This window comes from Gossypium raimondii, chromosome 7 (genome assembly GCF_025698545.1).
Source record: "Gossypium raimondii isolate GPD5lz chromosome 7, ASM2569854v1, whole genome shotgun sequence".
Taxonomy (NCBI): Eukaryota; Viridiplantae; Streptophyta; class Magnoliopsida; order Malvales; family Malvaceae; genus Gossypium; species Gossypium raimondii.
The window spans coordinates 3,306,742-3,331,554 of NC_068571.1; the positions used below are offsets into that span (position 1 = coordinate 3,306,742).

General features: G+C 33.8%; 2 protein-coding genes across 2 annotated transcripts; one reads left to right on the top strand and one right to left on the bottom strand.

The window, feature by feature from the left end:
• Positions 1–9,368: 9,368 nt before the first annotated feature.
• On the bottom strand, positions 9,369–10,834 carry LOC105771723 (zinc finger protein 11). Its single transcript, XM_012593127.2, has 2 exons — positions 10,345–10,834; positions 9,369–10,206 (listed from the first exon to the last, which is right to left on the bottom strand). Exon 2 carries the CDS (start codon positions 10,189–10,191, stop codon positions 9,595–9,597), a length of 597 nt encoding a protein of 198 aa, XP_012448581.1. The 5' UTR covers positions 10,192–10,206; positions 10,345–10,834; the 3' UTR covers positions 9,369–9,594.
• Positions 10,835–23,244: 12,410 nt separating this feature from the next.
• LOC128042428 (uncharacterized) lies at positions 23,245–24,606 on the top strand. The gene is made up of 3 exons (XM_052633465.1): positions 23,245–23,436; positions 23,533–24,048; positions 24,154–24,606. The coding sequence occupies exons 1-3, from the start codon at positions 23,245–23,247 to the stop codon at positions 24,604–24,606; spliced, it is 1,161 nt and encodes a 386-aa protein (XP_052489425.1).
• The last annotated feature ends 207 nt before the right edge of the window (positions 24,607–24,813 follow it).

Here is a 24,813-nt window from a genome sequence, read left to right on the forward strand (position 1 = left end):
AGATAGGCATTTATAGGTGAGGGTGACTATCTCTCGACCTAAGTCTTGACAAGTGGCTTGTGCTAGTCTTGTTATGGTTGGCCACTTAGGGAGCATAATATACTTTTAGATAAGCGGAGACGAGATTGACATAGACCAAGTGAGACTCCATGTGTGTTCCATGTAAAGGGGGACTTGACATGTATACCTTCCTTTTGTGAGGTGGATGAGAAAAATACCGTGGATACATTCATGATAACCATAGTTGACAAGGTGATGCTATCGAAACAAGCTTTGGGAGCAATGACTCGAGTAGTGGCCACCGCACTTGGTACAACATAGGTTTTATAACTTGCCTTATTTATTGACATGTATGACCAAAATATCTTGGTTATTTACTTGCATCTTTTGGAGAATTTTGTGTGGACAATCTTGTGTGTTTTTTTGTTAGAGAGACCAAATCAAACAAAGTTATTTTCAAGGATTTTTATGTAATCTACTTACCTTATATATTGAGATATGCAATCTAAGATAATATGGGCTAACTTTATGAAGGTTTATCTCAATCCTTTGGATTCTTATATGAAAGGTAATTAATTTGATAAGATTTGGGCAGATCGTGATGGATTAAAGTTTACTTAGTGAAGCTGGATTTGTACTCCAAATATGGAAAGCTTGTTCAACCTTGATGGAAGTTTTATTGTTGAGGGGGTTATGAGAGGAGTGCCGACAGCAGTACCTACTATTTGGCACTTTTTAGCTTCATAACTTCCCATATTTGGATTTGGAATTTTTTTGTAAAAAAAATATTTGGGTTATGATCTTTGTTGATATTTTGGACTTATGTGAACCCATCTATTATATCCAAACCTTCTATGGAAACATATCTTGAAGATTGGTTCGGATTGAATCAAGCAAATCGACTTTTCTATGTTGATTATCTTGCTACTTTGATAGGAAAGTTGAATGTAGTTGATTTAGTGTGTTAGCAAGTCGAATCATTATATATTGAGGAGACTTGTACATGTGATGTACTAAATATTGAGAGAACTTATTTATTCATTGAGGAACATTTTTTTTTTGAGTGCATTGAGTGTGAAAACTTAGAAAGAGATCTAAATCTTAGGTGTAAAGATGAGTTTGCTAATCATTGAGTGTTAGAACTTATAATAACTTGTTTTAGAAGTTGTTAAGATAGAGGATTATCTCACTGGGAAAGTCTTCCAGATGTAGGGAAATTGAACTATATAAACATACTGTTGTGTTCATTTTTGTTCTTCATTAGTGCCTAAAGCAATTGACAGTTCTCATAGGACTACTTCTGGCACTGTTCAATTTCCTTGCAAATGACATTCTCAGTCTTTACAATTGGTATCAGAGCTTCCCATTTAACATAGCTACTGATGTTTCCTGGTGTCGGTAATTACTTTTAATGGAATATTCTTCAATTTCATGTTCCCCTATATTCGATGGATCAAAATATTCCTATTGGAAGGCATGTATGAGAGCGTTTATAAAGTCAACTGATGAGAAGGCTTCGAAGGATATTTTATCAGGTTGGGAGCCACTTATGGAAAAAATAAATAGTGAACCATCAAACCTGCAACCACCTAGGCCGCAAATGAAGACATAACATCCAATTTGAACTTAAAGGCTTTATATGTTATCTTTAACGGTGTAAGTCCTCAAAGATTCAAACACATCTCCAATTTTATTTTATTTTTGCTTATAAGGCTTGGACCATTCTTGAAATAGTTCATGAAGGAACCAACACTGTAAAGTAATCAAAGCTACAAAAGCTGACCACCAAATTCGAGACATTGAGAATGCATGAAAGTGAGACTCTCGGTGAGTTTTATGCCAAGCTATGCACTCTATCAAATCATACTTTCGCACTTGGTAATGAATATTCATGCTTGAAGGTAGTGAGAAAAGTCCTTAAATATTTGCTTGAGTGTTTTTCCATCAAAGCAACTGCAATTGAAGAGGCCAACGATATTGATACAATAAAAAATTATGAGCTCATTGGATCTTTGCAAAAGTTAGAAATGAATCTTGATGAGTCAAGGTAGAACAAATTAAAAGATGAGAAGAGCATAACCCTACAAGTTACAACACCAGTGGCAACTGTTAGTAACATTGCTTTGCTTACTCGAAACTTCAACAAAGCTGTCAATGAGATTCTAAAAGAAATAATGTGTGATACTACCAAAAAAAGTGTAATGATCAATGAAGAGGATTAGAAGCATGTTGCTCTTATTGTTAAAATTGGAGGTGTTGCATCCAATATTGCAACTAACTTTGAAACTGTCAATGATGGAGATTTTCGATTAGCAGAAGACTTTATGGAGACTTACAAAACCATTCTTGAAAAATAGGATCATGTATGTGAAATTAGTTTTAAGGTTGCTGGTGAGAATTTTTGTGCTTAAATAGAAAAATCAAAGGTTGTTGAAAAACATTAAAGAAAAAGACTCCCTTTTAGCAAAAAAATAAAAAAGAGCCTACCTCAGTGATGCTCTAAAGGAGCTTGCAGCAACCTAATCTACCTTGAAAAAGATGGGATCGATAAGCGAAAACATCCTTTATACTGCCAGAAGAGAACCAAGAAAATATGGTATTTACTATATTGAGAATAAGGGAAAAGTCGTGATGAAATGGCCAATTTTTGTCAAAGCTACAAATATTGTTGATTAAATTGAATGCTGCAAGAAGCGTGTTTTAGTTCATGATAGAGAGAATGGAATCTCTAATAATCAAGCTATTTGTCATTATTGTGTAGTTCCTGATCATAACAGAACTAGATGTTTCAAAATGTTGAAATATCAAAGGTGGAAGCATGTAGTGGCAGAACTAGTGCCTACTACACCTGACATTGCTCGAGGTTAAAGGCAAGAATCTATATGGAGGAAAAATGAGAGGCCATATCATGGAATAGAGGAGGATTATCTACCATTATTGTAGTATGATTGGTTATATCATGTCACATTGTTATAAGATGTTAAGTGACTTAAGATGGGGAACTATTACAATATCAGATGTAACTCAGCAAAGATACAACCATAAACTAATGCAAGAACTTTTGAAAATGAGTATGAAGATACTTCTACTCCCTTAAGATCTCATGGTAAAAAACCTTGTTGTTCCACGAGTTACAACTCCAAACTATAAAGTTGTTGATGAGTTAACATCCATTTCACCCCCTACTGAAACATCATATTGAGAAGGTGCGTGTTAATATGCTACTACTAAGGGGGAGTCTGTTGATGGTCTTATTAAAGGGGAGTTTCTTCTTTTTTATGCTTTTCGTTGGTGTTATTTGTTCTATTTATACATGATACTACCTACATGTTATTATTTTGTGTTGTTGATGAACCCTCAACATATGTAGGTGTTTCTCTAGCTACAATTACTTGTAAATGCTTTGGATTTTTATCTAAAAAGTGGGAGAATAAGATGATTTTAAGGAGGAGATGGAACTTGATTGTAGATGTTAAGTGTTATATTCCTTGCTTGAGAAAATTGGTAACATGGTTTTTGGTCAAAAATGCTAAAGAGGGAGATTATTGAGGCAAGTTTTGGTAGCAGTGTCTCAAATAGTGACCATTGCACTTAACACTATTGGAAGATTGGGTTTGGAAAACACAAAGGAAAATAGGTTTAAGGGAAAACCATAGTTTTAATTTTTTTTTCCAAAACAAGAACTTGGTTGTGTTATCTAAACTAATAAACACTTAATCAAAATTCGTACAATAATTTCTTCAAAGAATTTTCTCTCCATAACTTTTTCTTAAATTCAAGTGTATGAGAATAATGACTCAATCCCTCTTTATATAGGGAGAGTTTAGAGAGGGTTCAACTAGTATTATAATTTATCATATTAATAAAATTCTATCTAGATAAATATTTAATATATCATATTAATATTATATTAATAATATACTATCAAGATAAATATTAAATTAAATTAAATTGTAAATTTATTAAAACAATATTATTTTTGAAAAAGTTAATTTGAAACCAAGTTACCTGATAGAGTCCCATTAAGAGTCAACTGTTTCCATTGCTTTACTGCCAAAGAACCACCGTCACCGACCACCCGCTAGCAGCCGGATCATCACGGTGTAGCCACCATGCCTGGTGGTGCCATCACCGATGCTGCTTTCTCTGGCACCTCGAACTATCACCATTTTGGCTGAATGGGCCTGGTCAGTTCGATTGTTGCCAGTTCAGTCCGGGCCAGTGACGGCCTGACCAGTTCGACCCAACCATCAGTTGGACCATCGACCCGGTTTCATACACAGGGCCCGATTTAACCAATTTTGGGTTTCGATCTCGGGTTTTGGTTCTCACGTTCAATTTTCAATTTCGGGTCAAATTTTCAAGTTCAATTACCTATTAGGCCAATTGTATGACTTGAAAATTAATTTTCAAAAATATCATATTTATTTTAATTAATTTGATTAATTTAATTTTACTTGATCAAAATTAATTTTTCCAAAAATATTAAGATTTTCCAAATTAATTTTTCAAGAAAATTCTTTAATTAAATTCTTTAGATGAACAATTCTCACGACCGCCAAAACAATAATCAGAGAAGCCATAGGGCATATGAGTGGTAACCCAACTAGAATAAGACACAGGAAAGGACGCACTGGTAATGCCTGGTGTAAAGACAAACGAGATAAGATGTATCTGAGGATCGCAGTTAATGATCCACCATTATGGATAGGGGGCGCCAAATGAAACTTGGATGAGAAAAGAGATGCCCAAAAAGAGTATCCTAGTGATAGATATGTTTGATAATACTACTACTCTTTAAGGAAAATATATCGCTAGTAAAATTGTCTAAGAGTTAATTCTATAGGGAACTATCATGTAAAAGAAATTGTAAACTCGAATGATTGTTCATATAACAGTCTGATGAAAACTGGAGGCTCAAGCGGTCCAAAGCAGATATATATGATACACCTTAGAAGCAAGGTAAAGCAAATAAGGCTGATTACAAAAAGTAATCTAGTGATATTTCAACCCGAATGAAAGGTAGTAGTAGGTAGGACGAAATGGGGTTAAGTCGACCGTAATGGCACAAATTGTATTGGTAATCTCATCAGGGGGCTGTTAGTGAATACACTAGTATACTTTGAGATAAGAGAATCAGCAAAGTGGATGCCACGTGACAGAAATGTATTTAGGAAGGTACAATGTGTAGGAATGCGAAGATCCACAAGTATGACAGAAGGTTTAGGAACCGCCACAGCGTGATGGCTGATCAGAAACTTGACGGAGTAATGGTTGTTAAACGATCAATCCGCCAAGAAGGAAATACGAAAATTGTCTCGAAGTTCATCACTCTGGATAAAGCATGAATGTCAAAGTCAAAAAAGAGTAACGTATTTGTTCCTTTTCAATTAAAAAGTCAACAAGATGAGGTTTAGATATATGCATTTATATATATTCAACCTGGTAAAAAAAACCCACTAAGTTCTTTGAACTTTTAGGATTTTGGTCCGTGGTTGCAAGACTAATTGGGAAATCGAGGAGCTCAATGAGGGACCAAGCTAGATAGTGTTGGATTAAGAGTCAACGTTAGTAATGTTTCATGCACATAGGAAAGGGGTACCTTAGAGGCTTTGCCTCGGGGTTGATTATATTGTAAGTAAGTAGTTACCTTAGAGTTCGGAAACTTGAGATAGAAACTCTTATTTGAATTTAAGGATTCTGTTGTAAGATATATATATATTTTAATAAAGTCCATCTTAAATTTATTAAGTTTATAAATTGATCTTTAGTTCAAATCGGGTCCATTTGTGACACTCCACACCCGGGTTCGGCTATCGGGTCGGGTAAGGGTGTTACACTCAAGCTCCTCGATTTTTGCGTTCCAAGTCGTCACTGTGGCTTCATTTTCTTCTTTCATAGCTGTCATCTAATCTTCAAGAGCATTATTCTTTTCTGTCAGCTTACCTATAGCAGTATTGAAGAGCGCTTCCACTGCGTCCATATTGGAACTAAGGGTCTTTTCCATATATTCCTTGAATTGCTCTCTCATCGGGTCTAACTCATCAATGCATGCCTCCACTACCTCGAGTGTTTCCTTTACTTCTCCTATGGATTCCTTGAAATGGACCACTCGACTTTCCAAAGCCGACAAAATATCCCTTGATCTTCTTTATTTCCTGCCTTTCATAGCACGAGTCTCCATCGAGGCATTTTGCTCATCTGCCCCTTTCAACATCTCAATGGTACCTTCGAACCTTAGCTTTGATACCAACTGTCACGGGGCTAGACCTTTCGTCTCACAATTTGTGCGACCTTAGGCGATTCATTTGCTTTGAATGCACCTAAGTCAACCTAACTCTCGCAAAGTGAAGATTCTCACAGAATTCTTCTAAGGCACCAAAATATAGTGAAAACAATCTCAAAAATAGAAGAAGCTCAAAAGAGTATAATAGCCACAGAAAAACAATTTAGACAAAGTGTTTTAGTAAATGATCTCAATATATTCTTTAACTCAAAGAATAATGGATACAATGGATGATTACAAATGAGGGGGAGGCTCTCAATTTATAGTTGAGCTCCCCCAAAATCCAACGGTACAGATTGATTTACATCAGCGACTAAGATTAGCTCCCATCTATAATTAAGAGTCTTAAGGGATTTAAACTCTATACAATCTTATTCATTTAGGATTTACGCTAGTTTACCCTTGTAACTCTAGTTTTATTGAAGTGTTTCATTGGATCACCAAGGCTTCAAGTAGAGGGCTTCTCCACGGGTTCCATGAATTGGGCCAGTTCATGTGGGTCAAATGAGTCACATTTAATAAGTTGACCTCTATGAGGCATTTTGTGCGCAATAGTCATGGGTTTTGACACACGACCCGTGACAATAAGATCAAATTAATACAAAGTACAATGAACAAAGAATCGAAAAGAACTGAACAAAATCAAAAAACTTTTAAACAAAATCCATATATAATATACACATAATGAATCTGGAAATTTACACATTACAATTATGTATTATGAAACTCGAACTTAAATAATTAATAACCCAAGACCAACACGATAACCAACAATATCAAGTTGTCATCTGCAAACTTAAGACTTATAAATATAAAAACGAAAATTTATTTGCAAGTTTCTAAAAATGAAAAATTGGATGGGCGTGCTTATGGAGTTGACATGGACTGAAAGGTCCATTACATAATTCCAGCCCATTTGTTTGACGGGCTTCCAATACTAAATCGACATTTTTAGGGCTTTTATTCATGGTTGTTGAAAATTCAAGATTGAAATTTACTGGAGGAAATCTCATAATATAATCTGTCAAAAGATATTATTAGACCATAATATCTTAGATATATTATTATTCTGGGTGATGTGGGCAGCCTATTAACAACATTAGAATAAATTTTAGAGTTTAGCTACTACAAGTTTAGCCAAGATTGTTAAGTATGGCAAAAGTGCAAAAGGGCAAGGGGACTTGACTTTGCGAACAAGAAGGAGAAGAGACGAGACGAGTCGTGTGGCACTGCCAGCCTTAAAATGGTGACGTGCGCCGACTAGCTTTTCCTTTTATCCCTCCATGCCTGCCTCTCCTATCACTCATCTTTTCACTTAAACATGCACTTGGGTAGGAACTGTTCTTGAGTCTTTGACCCACCCTAAACGTCTATTCTTTTAACCTTGTTAGTATTATTTATTTACCTTTGGGGAATGGCTCCATTTTGATCCTTTCTCATTACCTTTTCTCTGTTTCTTCTCCCACAGTCCACTCATTCTCACCCTTTCTTAATTGCTAGGTCACTCGGGACACAGTGAGAGACAGATATGGAGGTCAGGGCAGAGTTCGTAAGTGTTGTTGTTTTGGTCGTTGTTTTCTGGGTTGGGAAAAAGAAGGTTGGGTTTCTTGTTTAAGAAAGGCCATCATGCACCATCTGACATGCTCAAAGACATTTGTGGGGAACATGCAAAAGTTTCAGATGTTGGGAAGCACAACTTCCCTCCCTATGTATGCACACATACCAAAATGCCTCTTTAAATTAGAAATCAATGGACACATGCCAATGGACTACATTTACTGGTCACTGCCTGCTACTACTTCAATTCTTACAACCATCATTCATGCCTTCTTCAGTAATGCTATGTGATATTTGATCATCAATACGACAGATGTCGAATTACAGACTTTTTTCTGCTGACTCTAGTTAAAATACAAATTTGACAATCTCCTATAAGTTTACATATAAATATTATAGTTTGTTTATAAAAGAAAACTTTTTTTCTAACAGTGCTAGCTATTAAGGTAATTTGGGCAACAGAAACATAGTTTAATACAGATATTACAATTAAAAAAGGTGATTTTGAAAAGTGCTATACGAAAAAGTTCAGAATTTCAAGTGATTAGCATTTCTATAAAGAAAAATAAATTTTGTAAATTTAAAATGTTTATTTTAATCTAAAAAGTGGATGGCATCGCATTATTAGTCTTATGGTATTTTTAAAGGAAAAATCTAATCGTGAAAGTATTTGAAAGTTTTTAAGTTGATACAATATTTAGAATTATTCATAGCTCATCTTAACCCTTAAATAAAAAGATAAACGCACTTCACGGTCAAACACATGTCCTCTTGCATCGACAACAAAATCAATACTAACCAAATTAAAACTTAGTCGACGTTAATTTTAAGATATATAAAACAAAATTTTGAAATGCTTTTTAATTAACTGTAAATGGAAAGAAAAGCAAATTTATAATTTCCACCCTAAAGGGAACTTGCAAAAGTCGAAAGTAGAATTTTTCAGTTTTTATTTTGGATTAAAAAACCAATTAAAAGTTAAAAACTAAATGAATTAATTTAATTTTTACTTAATTGATATCATTATTATTTAAGTAATTATTATCCTCGGTGTTATAACAATAGAGTTGACTATTGTTGGTAATGGTAGCATAGCACGTAGATTCTCCTCCGGGTGCCTTACTATCAAACAGTGTAGCAGTAAAGGGCTACAGTTGGACGCATGCTTAGATAAGGTTGATGGGAATTCTCATCTTTTCTTTTCTTTTCTTAAGATTTTCCTTTCTTTTTCCCAAGATCAAGGAGTGAGTATAGAATTAATTAATGAGAGCCATTAAAGAAAAATGACGTACGTGTTTTTTTTTTCTTCTGATTTTGCATCAGAAAGAACGCAAAAAGAACATTCATTAATTGAACAAACATCTCATCTGTCCATACCAGACAAACAATTTCACTTTCGATTAATAAATTACGATTTTCAATCCAAGTAAACTGCCTGTTATGATGATCCTGGTATTGACAGTTAACGCATAAAAAAGTATTCGTGGAAAAGCTGATGACAGATTGATTAGATCAAAAAGTAAGGTTATATATATTTGCTAAAACATTAATTTTAGTCTTAATATCAGTATAATATGGCTTGAACTTTGACACCTGGTGGATCATGGATGAGAAAGCGATGGGGAAGGAAAAGAGAGAATCTTGCAGTTGTAGAGATAAAAAAGAAAAAAAGGAACAGGAGACAAGTAAATAATGCAACCTAGATGATGAAATAAGATACATAAATTGGAGCCACAATACCACCATTGCACTTAAAGATGCCCTAGTCGAAGATCTAGATCTAAAACCTCCTTTGTATCTCCGAACCCTGTGACCAAGTCTAAACCAGTAACCCCACCGACCTCAAGCTTATAATTTGGTGCATGCACCTTCAAATTTTCAACCCCAGCTGGGAAGGGTGTCATGGTATTCTCCTGTGACAAATCTCCAAGTTGAGGGTTCAGAGACATTTTTGGGTTTTCACCATAGGTTAGAACTGAAGACGAAGGAGTGGGGAAGAGTGGAGAAAGCAAAGAATGATGGGGATAGACAGAGAAGTCATCAGATGGAGAAGAAGAATTAATAGGGTTAGGGTGATTAGGGTTAGAGTTGGGTTTATTAGGGTTCTGGGATTCTAAAACCCATGAAGAAAACAATCTCAACCTGGCTCTATCCTTCCTATGAACATTCATATGACCTCCAAGGGCTTGAGCTGACCTGAATTCTCTCTTGCAAAAGGCACAAGTATAAAATTTTGGAGGCCATGGTGACTTACAACATGAGTACTGCTCACCCTCCAACTCCACCAAGTCCAACCTGTTAAACTCCCACTTGCCCATCTTGCTTGTACTCCAATCACTCCTTTCCATGCTTGCTTCTGTATTCTAAAAACATTTAAAAAGAAAAGAGTAAGATTAAAAAGTAAAACCCCCAAAAATGTTGGTTTAACTGATTAGAAGAAAGCCGCAAGAAGAAGACAGAAAGTGAATCAAAATTTACAGAGAAAAAGAAAGCGAACGTACTGATAATCGATCTGCGAGAGATACAGTTAAGTTAAAGCAGGTGAGACGAATTGGGCAAGTATTATATCTGCTTTATAGATAGCCGCTACTGAAATTCTATTCGCCACAAACAAATCATATTTATTCTATTAAATTAAATGTGCTCACCAGCAAATGTTGGTTCTACTTCTGGATATTAATTACTTGACAGATATATCAACCCACCCATTTTAACCCCCAAAATGGCAATTTATGCCGATATGTACTGAAAATGCATATAGCTTTAGTTATCTATACTATAATTAATTTTGAATTGTTTTTAAAAAAAAGTATTTATATATGTTGATAGAAGTGTACAATAAAAGAGGAGATAAGAAGGAGGAGGTGGTGTGATATGAAGATCGATTCACCTATATAGATAAAGAGCTAGAAAATAAGGGAAGTAGGAGAGAAGTAAGGTGGCTACGAAGGTGAGGGAAACTGAGTGTTGTATGTAAATGCTTAGGGTTGTTGAGAGGGTAACCCATTCTTTCATTGTTTTTTTAGGTATTTATAAAGGAAGTTCTCATGCGTTATCCCATTATTGGTGGTGCCACATCATAAACAAATACGAGTGGTGGTCCACTCGTGTGGTCGGCTAGGCAATAGGCCAATTGCCCTCAATTGTGGTATTGCTCTAACATTCCCTTAGCTGAAGTAGTACGAAGTTGTTATGTCCCAATGGTCTCCTCTTAATGGTAAGTGTGTTCCTACTAAAAAGCGGGTAGTCTAATTGCGAGTGGAGTACATGGGTGGCTGGTCAACTAGTGACTAGCTAGGCTGTGCAAGCTGCGAAAGACCAACCAGGAAGTGTGGGGTGAAGCACCATTCACGGATGCTTCTCAAATAGCCTCTCGAGATGTCACGTGTGTAGGAGGTATAGGGGTATAACAATATTGAAATTTTTATTATTTGTATATTCTAAAAATAAATTAATATGATTTTAGAATATATAATAGAATTTATAGAAGTTTAAAGCCATTTTCATTAAACCCACATTCATTTCAAAATCGATTTGTATTATACATAAAGCAAATGTTGCTTAGACTACCAAACTAATGCAAACCAATACAATATTTTCTTCTTTTAAAAAATAGAAAAGAACAGAAAATATAGTCAATAGTTATATATGGAAATCCGGAAAGGTTATACAACATATATATTTCATCAGCAAGTGAATTTTATTAAATACAAAAAAAAAAAAAAGTGTTTATGAAACAACACCATAATTGCAAAGCACGAGATCACCTCAAAATATATGTTCAAACCAATTATACCAAAGATCTCAAAATAAAAAACATAACCAAGACAAAAAGAAAAGAAAAAGCCACACTAGATGAAAAATTAGACAACTCAAAACAAATACAACTCCAAACATTCAGACGGATAGCATCAATAAACAGCCTTTGATAGCCTTTTTTCCATTCTTGCATCTAAGTTGTTGAAACATTGGTTGCCTGTACTATTACCTTGTTCTATTTCATGTTAAAATAATAGATAGAACAACTAGTTTTTGGAACAATGAAAGCTTTCGTGTTTGGTTGACATATTTGACTTATTCAATTAATATGGTTTATTTCTAAAGTATTACTAACCAACAAATGAAAGAGAATTTCATGGTAGAGTATGTTATGATATTCTTATTTTTTTATTGACTTGGAGAAGAAAGGAGTAGAGTTTGAGTTGGTGAAGAATTCTATCCTTATCTTTTAAGAGAGTCTAAACCTATTGGGAGGTTAAATTATGAAGAGCCTTATTTGATAAATACTTAAGATAATTTATTTGATAAAATTAACTTTTAAATTGAAGACAAAGTCTTACAGAAATTCGGCTCAAAAGACTCTTAAAGAGGCCCATAAATAGGCAGTAATACTGCACATTGAAGGCATGGTTCTTAAGTGTCTAAGTCGAGTATTTTGTTTTTGTTTGACACTATTATTTGGAGAGTTCTATTATTTTTATGTGAGGATCTTTTGGGGAGAATGATTGTAACGATTGGGTTCAACATTAGGCTAGCCATTGTACGTTGTTGTAACAATAAATTAGGCTTAATCTAATAGGTGATCCAATGCAATTGTTGAATATAATCATTCCTTGAGCAAAGTTTCGCAGACTAAAATTAGTGAATTCGAACTACATTAACAAATATTGCTTATTGGTTTTCTCCTTACCTTACTCTTTTTTTTTATATATATATTATCTTATACTATTTGTTCCAACTCAAAGTTGCACCTGTTCCAACAATAGTTTATAAACATTAAATTGGAACTTTTGCAAACTAAAAGTCTTTCCACAAGTCAAAATTGTTGTGGCAAAATGCAAATTTAGGAGATCCTTCTTCCACTATTGACCGCCTATAAACGCACTATCATTTATAGTTTAAATAAAACACCAAAAAATATAAGAATTAAGAATGGCGATGTTCGCAAGTGCACAAGTCAAATTGTAATATAGTTGTACAACGAAATACTAGAAGTATTTTGAGTATCGTACCCAAGGGAGGATGGAATAAGTAATGAAAATACTTTTACAATAACAAATCTAAGTAGTAGTAATTATTTCTTATATTAGGATTAACCATAAAATAGATTAATAGGAATAAAAATAAATAAATAAAAAGACATAAATAACGAGAAATAAACAAATGAGCTAAGTCGATAAACCAATCAGAAAGATTAACTTGCTTCAAGGTTTGTAACTAACTTCAAATTAGAGTTTTAGAGTGGATTAGTAATCGATTAACTATTTATTACCTCCCGGTCTCTAATTAACTAATTGTTTGGTTGATACTTGCTTATCTCTCGACCTCACTTTCTCAGCCATGATAAATTACGATTTACTCTGTTCGACTTATCTCTCGACCTTGTCTAGTCTATGATAACTTATTAGGGCTGTCAAGCTTAATAGTTTAAGAACACATAATTTATAACAACTAATCCCTCTCAGGAAACCCTAAATCCTCCGTTAATCACATCCCCATCCACTTGTTAATCTCCCCTAAGGGATTTAGCCACTCATCCTATTCATAATCTTAACTTCAATTGAACAAATCATGTAAAGAACACAATTGATTCGGAGAAGAAAAGAGATTTGAATAATCATGGATTCAATATCGAATGGGGAATGGAGTAGCAAATCTCTTGATTGGAATACCAAAATAAAACGAATGCAAAGGAAAACAAAAACTGAATACTTTAATTAAATAAGCAAGTTCTTGAATCAAAATTGATTCAAGAAGAAAAACAAGTTATGAAAAGCCAAAAAGAAAATAAACTACAACTACTTCTAAACTACGAGGGTTTTTTAAGGTGTCTTGGGCGACTTTATTACATTCAACCTATAATGTCTTATTTATAGAGGTGTTGGTAGCCCAAATTAGGTCCTCAGTACATTCTAGGTCTTTGTATAAGTTTGATTGTGTGGACGAAAATAAACCTGAAATATTTGGGCAACACGTCAGCCTTGTGTCGCGCCACACCCATTGCATGGCGCTACACGACACCTAAATACTTCATTGTGTCGTTCGTTCTGTGCTTTGACATCCTAGGAAGCTTGTGCCTCACTCGACCCTTGCTTCCACTCAATTAGACCTTTATATCTCCATCCTACACACTCCATTAGACCAATTAGCACAACCTAAGGCCCATGTCGGCCTATTAGGTCACAACACCTACAAAATATGTTAAAAACACTTATTTTTATTAACTTTTAATCATAAGCCTAACTACTAAAAACGTAAATTAAAATCCTAAATTACTTAGAAAACAAGTTCCTTAAGTGTAGAATTGACCTGAATTGACATCTACATTTGACGACAGGTCAACTATCAAAGATGAAACGCCATCCGAGATATCATACCCTTAGCTTTACCCACATCAACAATTATGTAAAGAATCCCAAAATAGACCAAGAATGTAATATTCATAAAAAGAAAATAATGACATGTAGGCCAAACATATAACATCATGCAATATTCAATAGCAACCAAAATAGCCAAGAAACCAACCAAAATAACCAAGCCAAAAATAGCCACTAGAACTAGCTTAGGTGATGTTGTGCTCAAGGATTAGCACCTATGAAAGAAAATCTCAATGAAACAAAACATCGCCCAAATATTTCATAAACGATCAATAACAAACTCTATATACCCTTTCTGCCGACCAATATTTGACCACACCTTACTCACAACTAGTCATTTCCCTACACAAGCTCAAATCAACCATTAGACTCCCAATGACACAATTTTGCCAATTTAGGTCTCAAAAGAAATAAAATGCAAGAAAAATATTATTAATTCTAAAACCTAAAAATCAATAAAAATCATTATAAAGACTCGTAAATCGCTTGAAAACAAGCTCATCAAGTATTCGAGAGAGTCAAATTTGACATGTCAAATTACGACAGATCATGTATTGCTCCCCCTAACTTTGATAATCCTCAAACGACATTATATCTTACCAATCTTTGCAATTCTCTAAAGTGTACACGGCCAAGTTGTTGGATCAGATGCCCTTAGTGTAGTATTTTCATCTAAGTACACTTGTAATTTTTTCGAACAAATTGATTAATAAAATTATTCATGAATTAAATTAATATACTTTGTATTATTGTCCTTAAATGGTTTTTTCATGCAAAGCAAACTAGAAGCAAATGTTGCTCATTGGTTCTCTATTGTTTAAACTAATACTAAGCGGTATTACGTGGTCGGATTGTAGTACGAAAAGACAACTTGTATTAGTAGACGAACCTAAACAAGTCCTTATTCTAATCGAAAATGAGCAAACCGATTGAAAGACTAATATATCGTCTATCAAGTCTAATTGGAAATATGCCTTGCCTTGGGCATCAGAGCAGATGAAACCCAAAAGATAGAGACATAAATGTGATTGACTAGAGTAACAGTACATTGGATAGGACCCAAGCAAAATAAATCTTGAATCCCTTTATATATTTATTCACTTGTGACATTCATAGTGTGACATACCTAAATCTTGAGTGGATGACGGACTATGTATGCGTGAATAAGTAAAAGCCTAAGCTCAATTAGATAAAGAATTCATAGCCCAAAACATAAGTAAATGATATCCTCTCACTGACATTACACAGTTGATGAAAAGTAAACGTAGCCACGGGCCGTCTATCTTTGTGATGGATGACTTGATCACTATTTGATAGTGATAGACTTTTCACGAATGAAGATGTAATGGTTACCATGAGATAAAATAGGATCATATTGGGAGAATGAATATTATCCCAAAGAGATCACGGATATCCTATGAGGGTAACACACTTATGACAAGGTCATTGGATGATCACTAAGTAGTTGCTTTAGTAATGGTATGTCATTGGGGAGAGCTCAATCGCGATACTTTAGTGGAATGATTTCGTGACTAAATGAGTTTATAAATAGTAGGCGAAAAGCTGAAACTTAACTATAATTCATTTGAGCCTCAACTTCATATGTCCAATCGACCCCTACGCTAGCTTATTGAAAATAAAAATGAATTGTATGTTTAAATAAAAATGAATGAATTGAATAGAAAAAGAGAAATAGGAGACATTCAGGAATGGTTATGGCGTTTTCTGAAATAGAGAAATGGAATCATTTGGAAATAAATGTAGGTTTCCAAAATTAGAAATGAAAATGAAAATGGAAATTTGCAATTCTATACAGGATTACTTGAAAAAATTATGGAAGAATGAATTTATGTTTTTGGGCTGTTTTAAAGCTCGAAAATGAAAATAAACCATTCGGTCATAGTGGTCATGTTGAGTTGTGACATATTGAACAAATTTTCTCAAAATTTTACTAGGGTAAAATTGTCAAAATTTTACTTGAGTAAAATTGGGATGAGAAAATTATTTAATATGTAAATATTAAAGTTTATTTTGGGAAATAGAAAAACTGAACCGAGTTGGATCACATTACATAATACTGGATCAAAAAGGCCTAGGAAGTACTCGTAATTGACCTGATGTGAGAAAGGCCTAAAACCCTTATATAACATGAAGGGAGCGACAACCCTAGTAGAAATACAAGGGTGAGTCGTTCAACCCTCTCCTACTCTAAGTAGAATGTTATTTTTCTATTTAAAATAAACCTCTACAACTTTATACGGGTTCTACATTCTCTTCCTATGAATAGATGGCATCAGTAGAGCTATTAACACTGCTTTTGGGATATTGTTATTTTGTTAAAAAATAGAGAGAATTTATTCTCAAATTTTAAATATATTTTTTCAGAATAAAAATTTTACTGATTTCTATTAAAGAAGAGAGAATTTCTATTTTTACACCAAAAAGAAAACTTTTTCTAGTTATGGGTTTTGATTTAATTAGTTTGAACCCTCACTCGAAGTAATTCGTGGTACGAGAATAACAAAAAAGATCGTTTGGTTGAAATCCAAAAAACATCAATGATCCACTTATCTGAAAACACATGTACGTATTTGATTAAGATTTATTGTTATAAATATCATAAACTGGGTCAGTTTTCAAATTTTTAATTTTTTACTGTGCAAGAAAACCGTTTTTAAACTAAGATTTTTCCAACACAAGCCTCTCATGTTGTAGCTCAAGATCTAAAGAGCTAGCTAGATTGCAAGAGAGTGGTTTTACTAGCCTATAGTTGTAACACCCTTAACCTGTATCCGTCGCCGGAATAAGGTTACAGAGTATTACCATAAAAATGTAACTTAAAATCATTCATTTCTAAACATTTCACAAATCATAGCATAATATATTTAAAAACATGCATATTGTCCCTTATTCAAGCCCTCGAGGCATTAGAAACACTTTAAAAATGATTCGGGACTAAATCGAGAACACTTGAAACATTAAGGAAAAAGTTAGAAAAATTCACACTGCTGGGGTCACACGGTTGTGTGGCCAGGCTGTGTGACTCACACGGTTGAGACACACGCCCATGTCTCAAGCCGTGTAACATTCCAAATAGGGACACACGGCCGTGCCCCAGCCCGTGTCTGTGCCTATGCCCGTTTAACTCTTTGACTTGGGTCACACGGCTAAGCCATACGCCCGTATGCCAGGCCGTGTGTCACATACGGCTGAGACACATGCTAGTGTCTTAGGCCGTGTGGACAAGAAATTGGCCAAAATCAAGCCATTTCTTTCACCCATTTCCAACAAGTATCTACAAGTCATATGCATATATGATTAAGGCACCAAAACATGCCAAAACATACACAATATGACCATTTCAATATACAAACAATTCATTCAACCAATATGCCAATAAGGCACCTCCAACATAATCTATCAAATTTACTTAAACATATTCATATTTTAGCCATTCATCAACCATTCATATCTAAACTATTTCCATACCAAACTTACCACATACCAAATCACATCTTAAGCTACCAAATTGGTTATTCAAAACATACATTCACTTATCCATATCGACACCAACCATCAAAGCATCAAAGTGCCAAAAGCACACCAACCATATTACCATATATACATGCCAAACATATCAACTAGATCATTAAACATAAGTCTACCTATACATGCCATTATAACCATGACTAAAACATCAAAATCTATCGATATAATCGTTGGATAGTATGATAGGTCTTCGACAAGCTTCCAAACCGATCGAGCTTCCGATAATCTATAAAACACAGGAAAGATAACTACGTAAGCATATAATGTTTAGTAAGCTCGTAAATCATGAACATAACTTACCATTTCAATGCATTATCTTATAAAATAGACATGAATAAATGCAATATAAGTTTGGCACAAGCCTAAGCATCAATCAACAACACAAGTTAGTGATTAAACACATAACTTAGCAAAATCATCACATGATACGATAGATTTCATGAACATAGGACATTTGAATTCATACTTTCCATAAACATGGTTATACATACTTTGATCATCAACAACTATTACCTTTTTATAAGTTATTAACTTAACTATCAGAACACTTACCGTTCCTTCCCTTTTCATGCTCGTTGAACCACTTGGAATAATGACGGATACATGGGAAGCTCACACAAATTGTGCTAAACATATGATCAAAGCCATTTCCTTTCCTTTTCCTTTACATCGATGCTCACTCGAGCCATAAATGGGTCTGCTCACACAAGCTGACAATCGGAATGTAGTTACATGATACTGCTCACACAAGTTGACGAGTATCTGCAACAAACGCCAGAACTCAGCTATCGGTAGGGCATTCAGGACCAGCACCCGAAACATGGTAACCCTAATGACATGTTATTTGTATCCTATATATTCCTAAGGTTCAAACGGGGCTCGATAGTCATTGTAACATCGTTGGATTTTTGTCGTAACATGGTATGATAAATAGCATTGTAGACACCCGTTTTTGTCTGGGCTCGATTGGGGGCCATTTAAATTTTTGTTCTCTTTTGGGCCATTCGAAGCCCACCCGGTTTTGGTCTATTTGAGGACTTTATTTTTCTTTTCTTTTTTTCTTCTTTCCTTTTTGGGTCTGTCAAAGGCCCAAATTATTATTATTATCATCACTACTATTACTATTATTAAATATTATTATTATAATTTTTTACAAATAAGCGAGATTAATATATATATATATATATATAAACATGAAAGGAAAAGAAAAAAAGGAGGAGGTTTTTCATTTTTTTTGTTTTAAAAGAAAGTTGAAAAAAAAAACACAGCAACTACAAGCATTCTATTTCTTTTTTTCTTTTCTTCTATCTTTTTTTTTCCCATAGGCATGTCATGAGGGATCGGATTTTGGGTTCCGATGAAGGGGACGTCACCAGACTGTCGGTCCTCTGCCCCTAGAAGCCCCCAAAAATCTTGTTTTTTTCCCTCCCCTTTCTAAAATAAAAGTTTCTTTTTTTAAATAAAAAAAAGATTGATTTTAAGAAAAGTTTTGATTTTTTAAAAAAAGAGATTTTCTCTAAAATAAAATCTATTTTTCTTAGTTATTTTAAAGGAAAGTTTAAAATAAAATCTTTAAGAAAAATAAAATATATTTAAAATCTAAAATAAAAGTTTAGAAGCCCCAAAAATCTGTTTTTTTTCAACTACATCAAAATAAAATCTTTAAACTTTAAGAAAAATAGTGTTTGTTTATTAAAAAAGGAATCAAAGTAACATGCATTTTATTTTAATGTTTTATATTTATTCACACTTGTATAATTTTTATTTATTCTTATTTCGTTTTTATTTATTTTCATGTCTATTTATAATTTTTTACACATTCCCTTACATAAATTTTAATATTATTTATTTATGTTACTTTGATTCTTGTATTGTATTATGAATAAGGTGTATTATTGTTATTATCATCATCATCATGTTAAGGTCTTATTTATTTCATTTTTCTTTTATTATTGTCATTTTGAAAGAGTTTTAACTTTTCATTAACTTTAGCCAATTTAATTAATTTTCCTATTTTATTACTATTCGTTTTAAAAGAGGGAACTTTAAGTCATTTTTCCATCCTATAATTGTTGACATGAAGTTAGTTAAGTAGGTGTTATATTTTAATGAAACCATAAGATTTTTACATTTTAATTTAGGTTAGTCCTTAAGATCTTACCTACCATTTACCTTAGAAAATTATAAATAATATGTAAGATATTTTTATGATTTAAATTAGTTTTAAATATCGTATATGATTAGAATCTTAAGTTAATATGTAAATATTTTTAGGACTTTATTCAAGATTAAAACTAAAGATTTTTGTAGGTGAATTGTAAATCATGAGTAGGTCTTTCTAAATATTTTATTTTAGAAACTTTTTAAGAAAACTAATAAATGTTATTTAAGATTTATTATTTTAGGATTTTGACGAACATAAATCTTAGATCAATAATTTTAAATAAGACAAATCATAAATCCGACATAGGATACTTTCGTAAGATCTTGATAGGTTCAACGCTATTAATTAAATCTTTTAAATAATAATAAAATATCGAATAAGTTGTAGATGTATTTTAATATTTCTCTTAATTCATTGGTAATTTATAGGTTTTTTTTAGAATTCTAAAATAGAATTTGTAATGCCCAATTTTTAGGCCCAGACCCGCATGAGCAAAATAAAGCAGATTTAAATAATTACAAATCAAAATGGGGCCCAAATAAGTAAAGCCCAATGGCCAAAATTGCTAACCCTAATCAGCTAGCCCAAAATACAACACAGAGAGAAAAGAACCCTCCACAGCCTTGGCGCCGCAGCAACTGTCTTCGCGCACGAACGCACCACAGCCCCGCTTATCGCGCACGTCACCCTTGCACACGAACTCTTATCTAGTGCACCTGTAAAACCACGAACATCATTAAGAGGATAAACGGCAAAAAACTTGTAAAACGATTGAGGGAAATATAAAAGGGGAATCAATATATGTAAAGAGGGGTGAGCAAATTTTTGATAGAAAAATTAAAAAGAAAATACAAGAGAAATAAAAGACATTTTTGAAGGTGACGACTGGTTGTTTCTTTCTTCTGTTCTTTTACCATTTTCATTTTACTTTTGTTTTTCTATTGTTTCTAAAACAAAAGAGATTAAAGAAGGGGAGTAAAGGAAAATTTACCAGCGTGGCATCGTTGAAACCTCGGCGCAATGACAAAGAAAGAAAGAAAATGGTTTTTAGGGTTTGAAAAAGGGGCTTTTAATTGGTTTTAAAACGGTGTTGTATTTGGTGTACCAGAATGCCAGTGCGACCCGACCCATAAACCCGTTTGGATCCGCTTTTTTTTTTAAAATGGACTATTTTCGCCATTAATCCTCATGATTTTTGGTGCTTTTAAAATTAGCTTATTTATTTATTTTAAATCTTACTGCACATTTTATTTTTGTTTCAAATTGGTTTGATGGTGTGCAGCGTTTTAGGGTGGGTTGGAAAATTACTTTTTCGGTCCTTTATCTATTGCACCGGTTTTAATTTACTCCATTTCTTGTCTTTATTTTCAAAATTCGGCATTCAACTTCTGTTTGATATTTTAATTTAGCCCTTAATTTGTTTTTTATTTTATTTTTATTATGTTATTTTATTGTTTATTACTGTTAATTATTATTATATTATTATTATATGTATGTATGTATGTGTGCGCATATATATATATATAATATATTAAATGTTTTAAATATATATGTAGTACATATTTTATTATTATTATTATTATTACAAAATTTTTTATATATAGTTTATATACATATTATATATATTCATATTTTATAATTATTTATATTTTCATGTTTCATGATTCACATGTTTATACATTTTTATAATATGTACATATTATAGATTTTATTATTATTTTATTTTTTAGCCTTATATACTTTTAATATATATATGTTTTCTATATTTTATGATCCAAATATTTATATATATATATATATATATATATATATATATATATATACGTTAACATAGATATATATTATTCTATACCTTTATAAATATATTTTAAATTTGTTTTTTATATATACATATATCCATATTTTTGATAATTACTAATATATTATGTTTATACATTATTATGTTTATTATTATTATTTTTAATGCATGTACATTGAATTATTGATTCATTTTCGTGATTTCAGATATCGCATATATGCACGAGCATTTCATCATACTTTTAAAGAAAATTTATTTTGGTTTCGTTAGCATCAAAAGTTTTTTTTAAAAATTTTAATATTTGGCAATCATGATTCTCGAGAAAGATCGTGTCCTAACTTACTGGATCGTGATCATTTTTTTCGATGAATTTTGAAAGCTAAGTATTTATTTCACAATAAATTTGCAATTTTTAAATTAAAGCTTATTCTCGGGAATCCAAGATGTCAAGTCCTAACTTACTGGTCGTGATATTTTTTCATCTCGAAATAAGAATTTCTAAAACAAAAAGCAATATTCGGTATTTTGAAGATTTAAAATATTGTGCCCTAACTTACTGGGTGTGGTGTTTTATTTCTTTGAAATGAGAATGTTTTATCATTTTAAATCCTCACGGGTTAAAAATTTCTATTTAAAATCTTTTCAAATTTTCGACATCAAGACATAAAATAATCCAATTTGGTACCAATTTTTGGGCGTTACGAGGGTGCTAACCCTTCCTCGTGCGTAACTGATTCCCGAACCTGTTTTCTCAAACTTTGCAGACCAGAATTGTTTTTTTTGATGAGCCGATCACACCTTAATAAAGGATCGGTGGCGACCCCAATTTTTGTTTTTAAAGTTGATAACTTATTTTTGTTTTCAAAAAAATGGTTTCGACAGCTTGGCGACTCCGCTGGGGACTTCGAGAGTCGAGCCATAAAATTGATTATTTGGTGTCTTTTTGTCGAAAATTAAAGATATTTTAAACCATGATTTCCTTTTTGCATTCATTGTTTTTTCATTGTTATATGTTTGCTTGATTAGCTTAAGGCTGTTAGCTTATTTGCATTTTGCATTTCATGATTGATTTTACCCCTCTAAGTGGGAGTGAGAAGCTAGTTCTTTGTGAGGTTTTCACCTCCGTGCAGGGTAGTGGATCGCTTTCGGGATACATCTGTACCTATGTCTTCGTGAGATTTTCATCTCCGTGTAGCCATAGGAAATGTGTCCCCTGAATCGAACTTCGTGCATATGAGCCTATAATGGGTGAAGATCGAGGAATCTGCTAGTTTGGGTACCTTTACTCTAGAAGCCAAAACCTCATATAGTGAACCTTAGGAACCTACCCTAGGTAGAATTACTTTGAACCTTAGTAGACATCTAATTAGGAGTTTTTACTATTTCTTGGTTGTATTGTATTTAATTGTTACTGATTTCTTGTGTTTTACTCTGATTGCATGGCATTACAATTACATGGCATTCCATTATAAAGGCGTTGGTTCATATTCGGTTGCTAAACAGAAAGCTTACCATGGGAAATGGGTTTCTTGATGGAGTGGAGGACGATGCGGCTGTCCGAACTTGGGCTGAGATGACACAACACGAAAAATGTGATAGTTTGGCCGAGGGATACGTATCAGAATTATGGGACTTCACCCGTGTCAGCGTAGCTCAAAATAACTTGCAGGAGTTGAAGGAGATTTGGGATCAGTGGAATAATGAGGTTAGGCAGTTATTCTATTCAAATTATGGGGATTTACCTTATTTACTTGATATGAAGGTAGACAAGCGTCTTTTTCGAGCTCTTGCCCAATTTTAGAACCCGGCCTACAGTTGCTTCCCGTTTGGAAAGGTTGATTTGGTGCCTACAATAGAGGAGTACGTGGCATTACTTCGGTGTTCGAGGATTCAGGTAGACAGAATCTATTCGAAAGCGGTAAATGTGCCAACCTTCTTGAGGAAGCTGATGAATATAACGGGGATGAGCGAGCAATGGGTTACAGCTCGGATTAAGCAAAAGGGGGATAGCAGGTGCATTCCTTGGAAAACTTTGAAAGACCTCATTTTAGCGCACCCAGACACGAGGAAGAAGGTAGATATCTTTGCTTTAAGTATTTATGGTTTGATTGTGTTTTCTAAGACATTGGGGCATGTTGACGAGGCGGTTACTGACTTATTCGATCGGCTTGATAAGAGAGTTACGTCAGTCCCGGTAATTTTGGCAGAAACCTTCAGGTCACTGAATGTTTGCCGAAGAGCGGGAGAGGGTAGGTTCATTGGATGCACGCAGCTCTTACTTGCTTGGTTCCACAGTCACTTTTGGAAGGAGGATAAGGTTTCATATCGGGTCTTCTCTGAAAGCTATTCACCATTGAAGGAGATAGTGGCTACACCTAGGAGAGATGACATCTCGGAGGAGAAATGGATGGTAATTTTTTAGAATTTGCAAGAGGAGGATATTGAGTGGAGAGCTCCGTGGTTGCTTCCAGATGAGGTTCTATATCGGTGTGGGGATTTCGACTGGGTTCCTTTGATTGGAATTTGGGGAGCTATTGGTTATGCCCCACTGTTAGTGTTGAGGCAATACAGGTCAAGACAGTTTGTGCCTGCAACTCATGGATTGGCTGAGTGTGAATTCTCGTATAAAGATGATGGTTACAAGAGGAAAGCTCGTGATATGGCCAATGCGTGGAATCAAACTCGCCGAATGAAGAGATTAGCTGTGGGTCCAATGACAAATCTCGAGTACAATGAATGGTGGGTTAAGAGGATCAACGATAACATTCCTGGGCCAAGTCTGGAAAATAGTCAGTCGATAGAAGAGCATTTGCGTGTTGTCCCCACTGAACTGGAGATCATAAAACAGGACTTTGAAAGGAAGAATGCAGAATAAGAGAAGAAAATAGAGCAGATGGAGGAAGAAAAGGTGAATTTGAGACTGGATGTAGATGTTCAGAAACTCGAGGCTGATAAACTAAGAAAGGGGAAGAATAAGGCTGAGGAAGAGCTAGATAGCTTAAAGACCGACTATAAGAAGCTGCGTTTGTCGATGAGAACTGCAGGGCTCGAAAAAACTTCAGAGCAGTGGCGTGAAGAGATT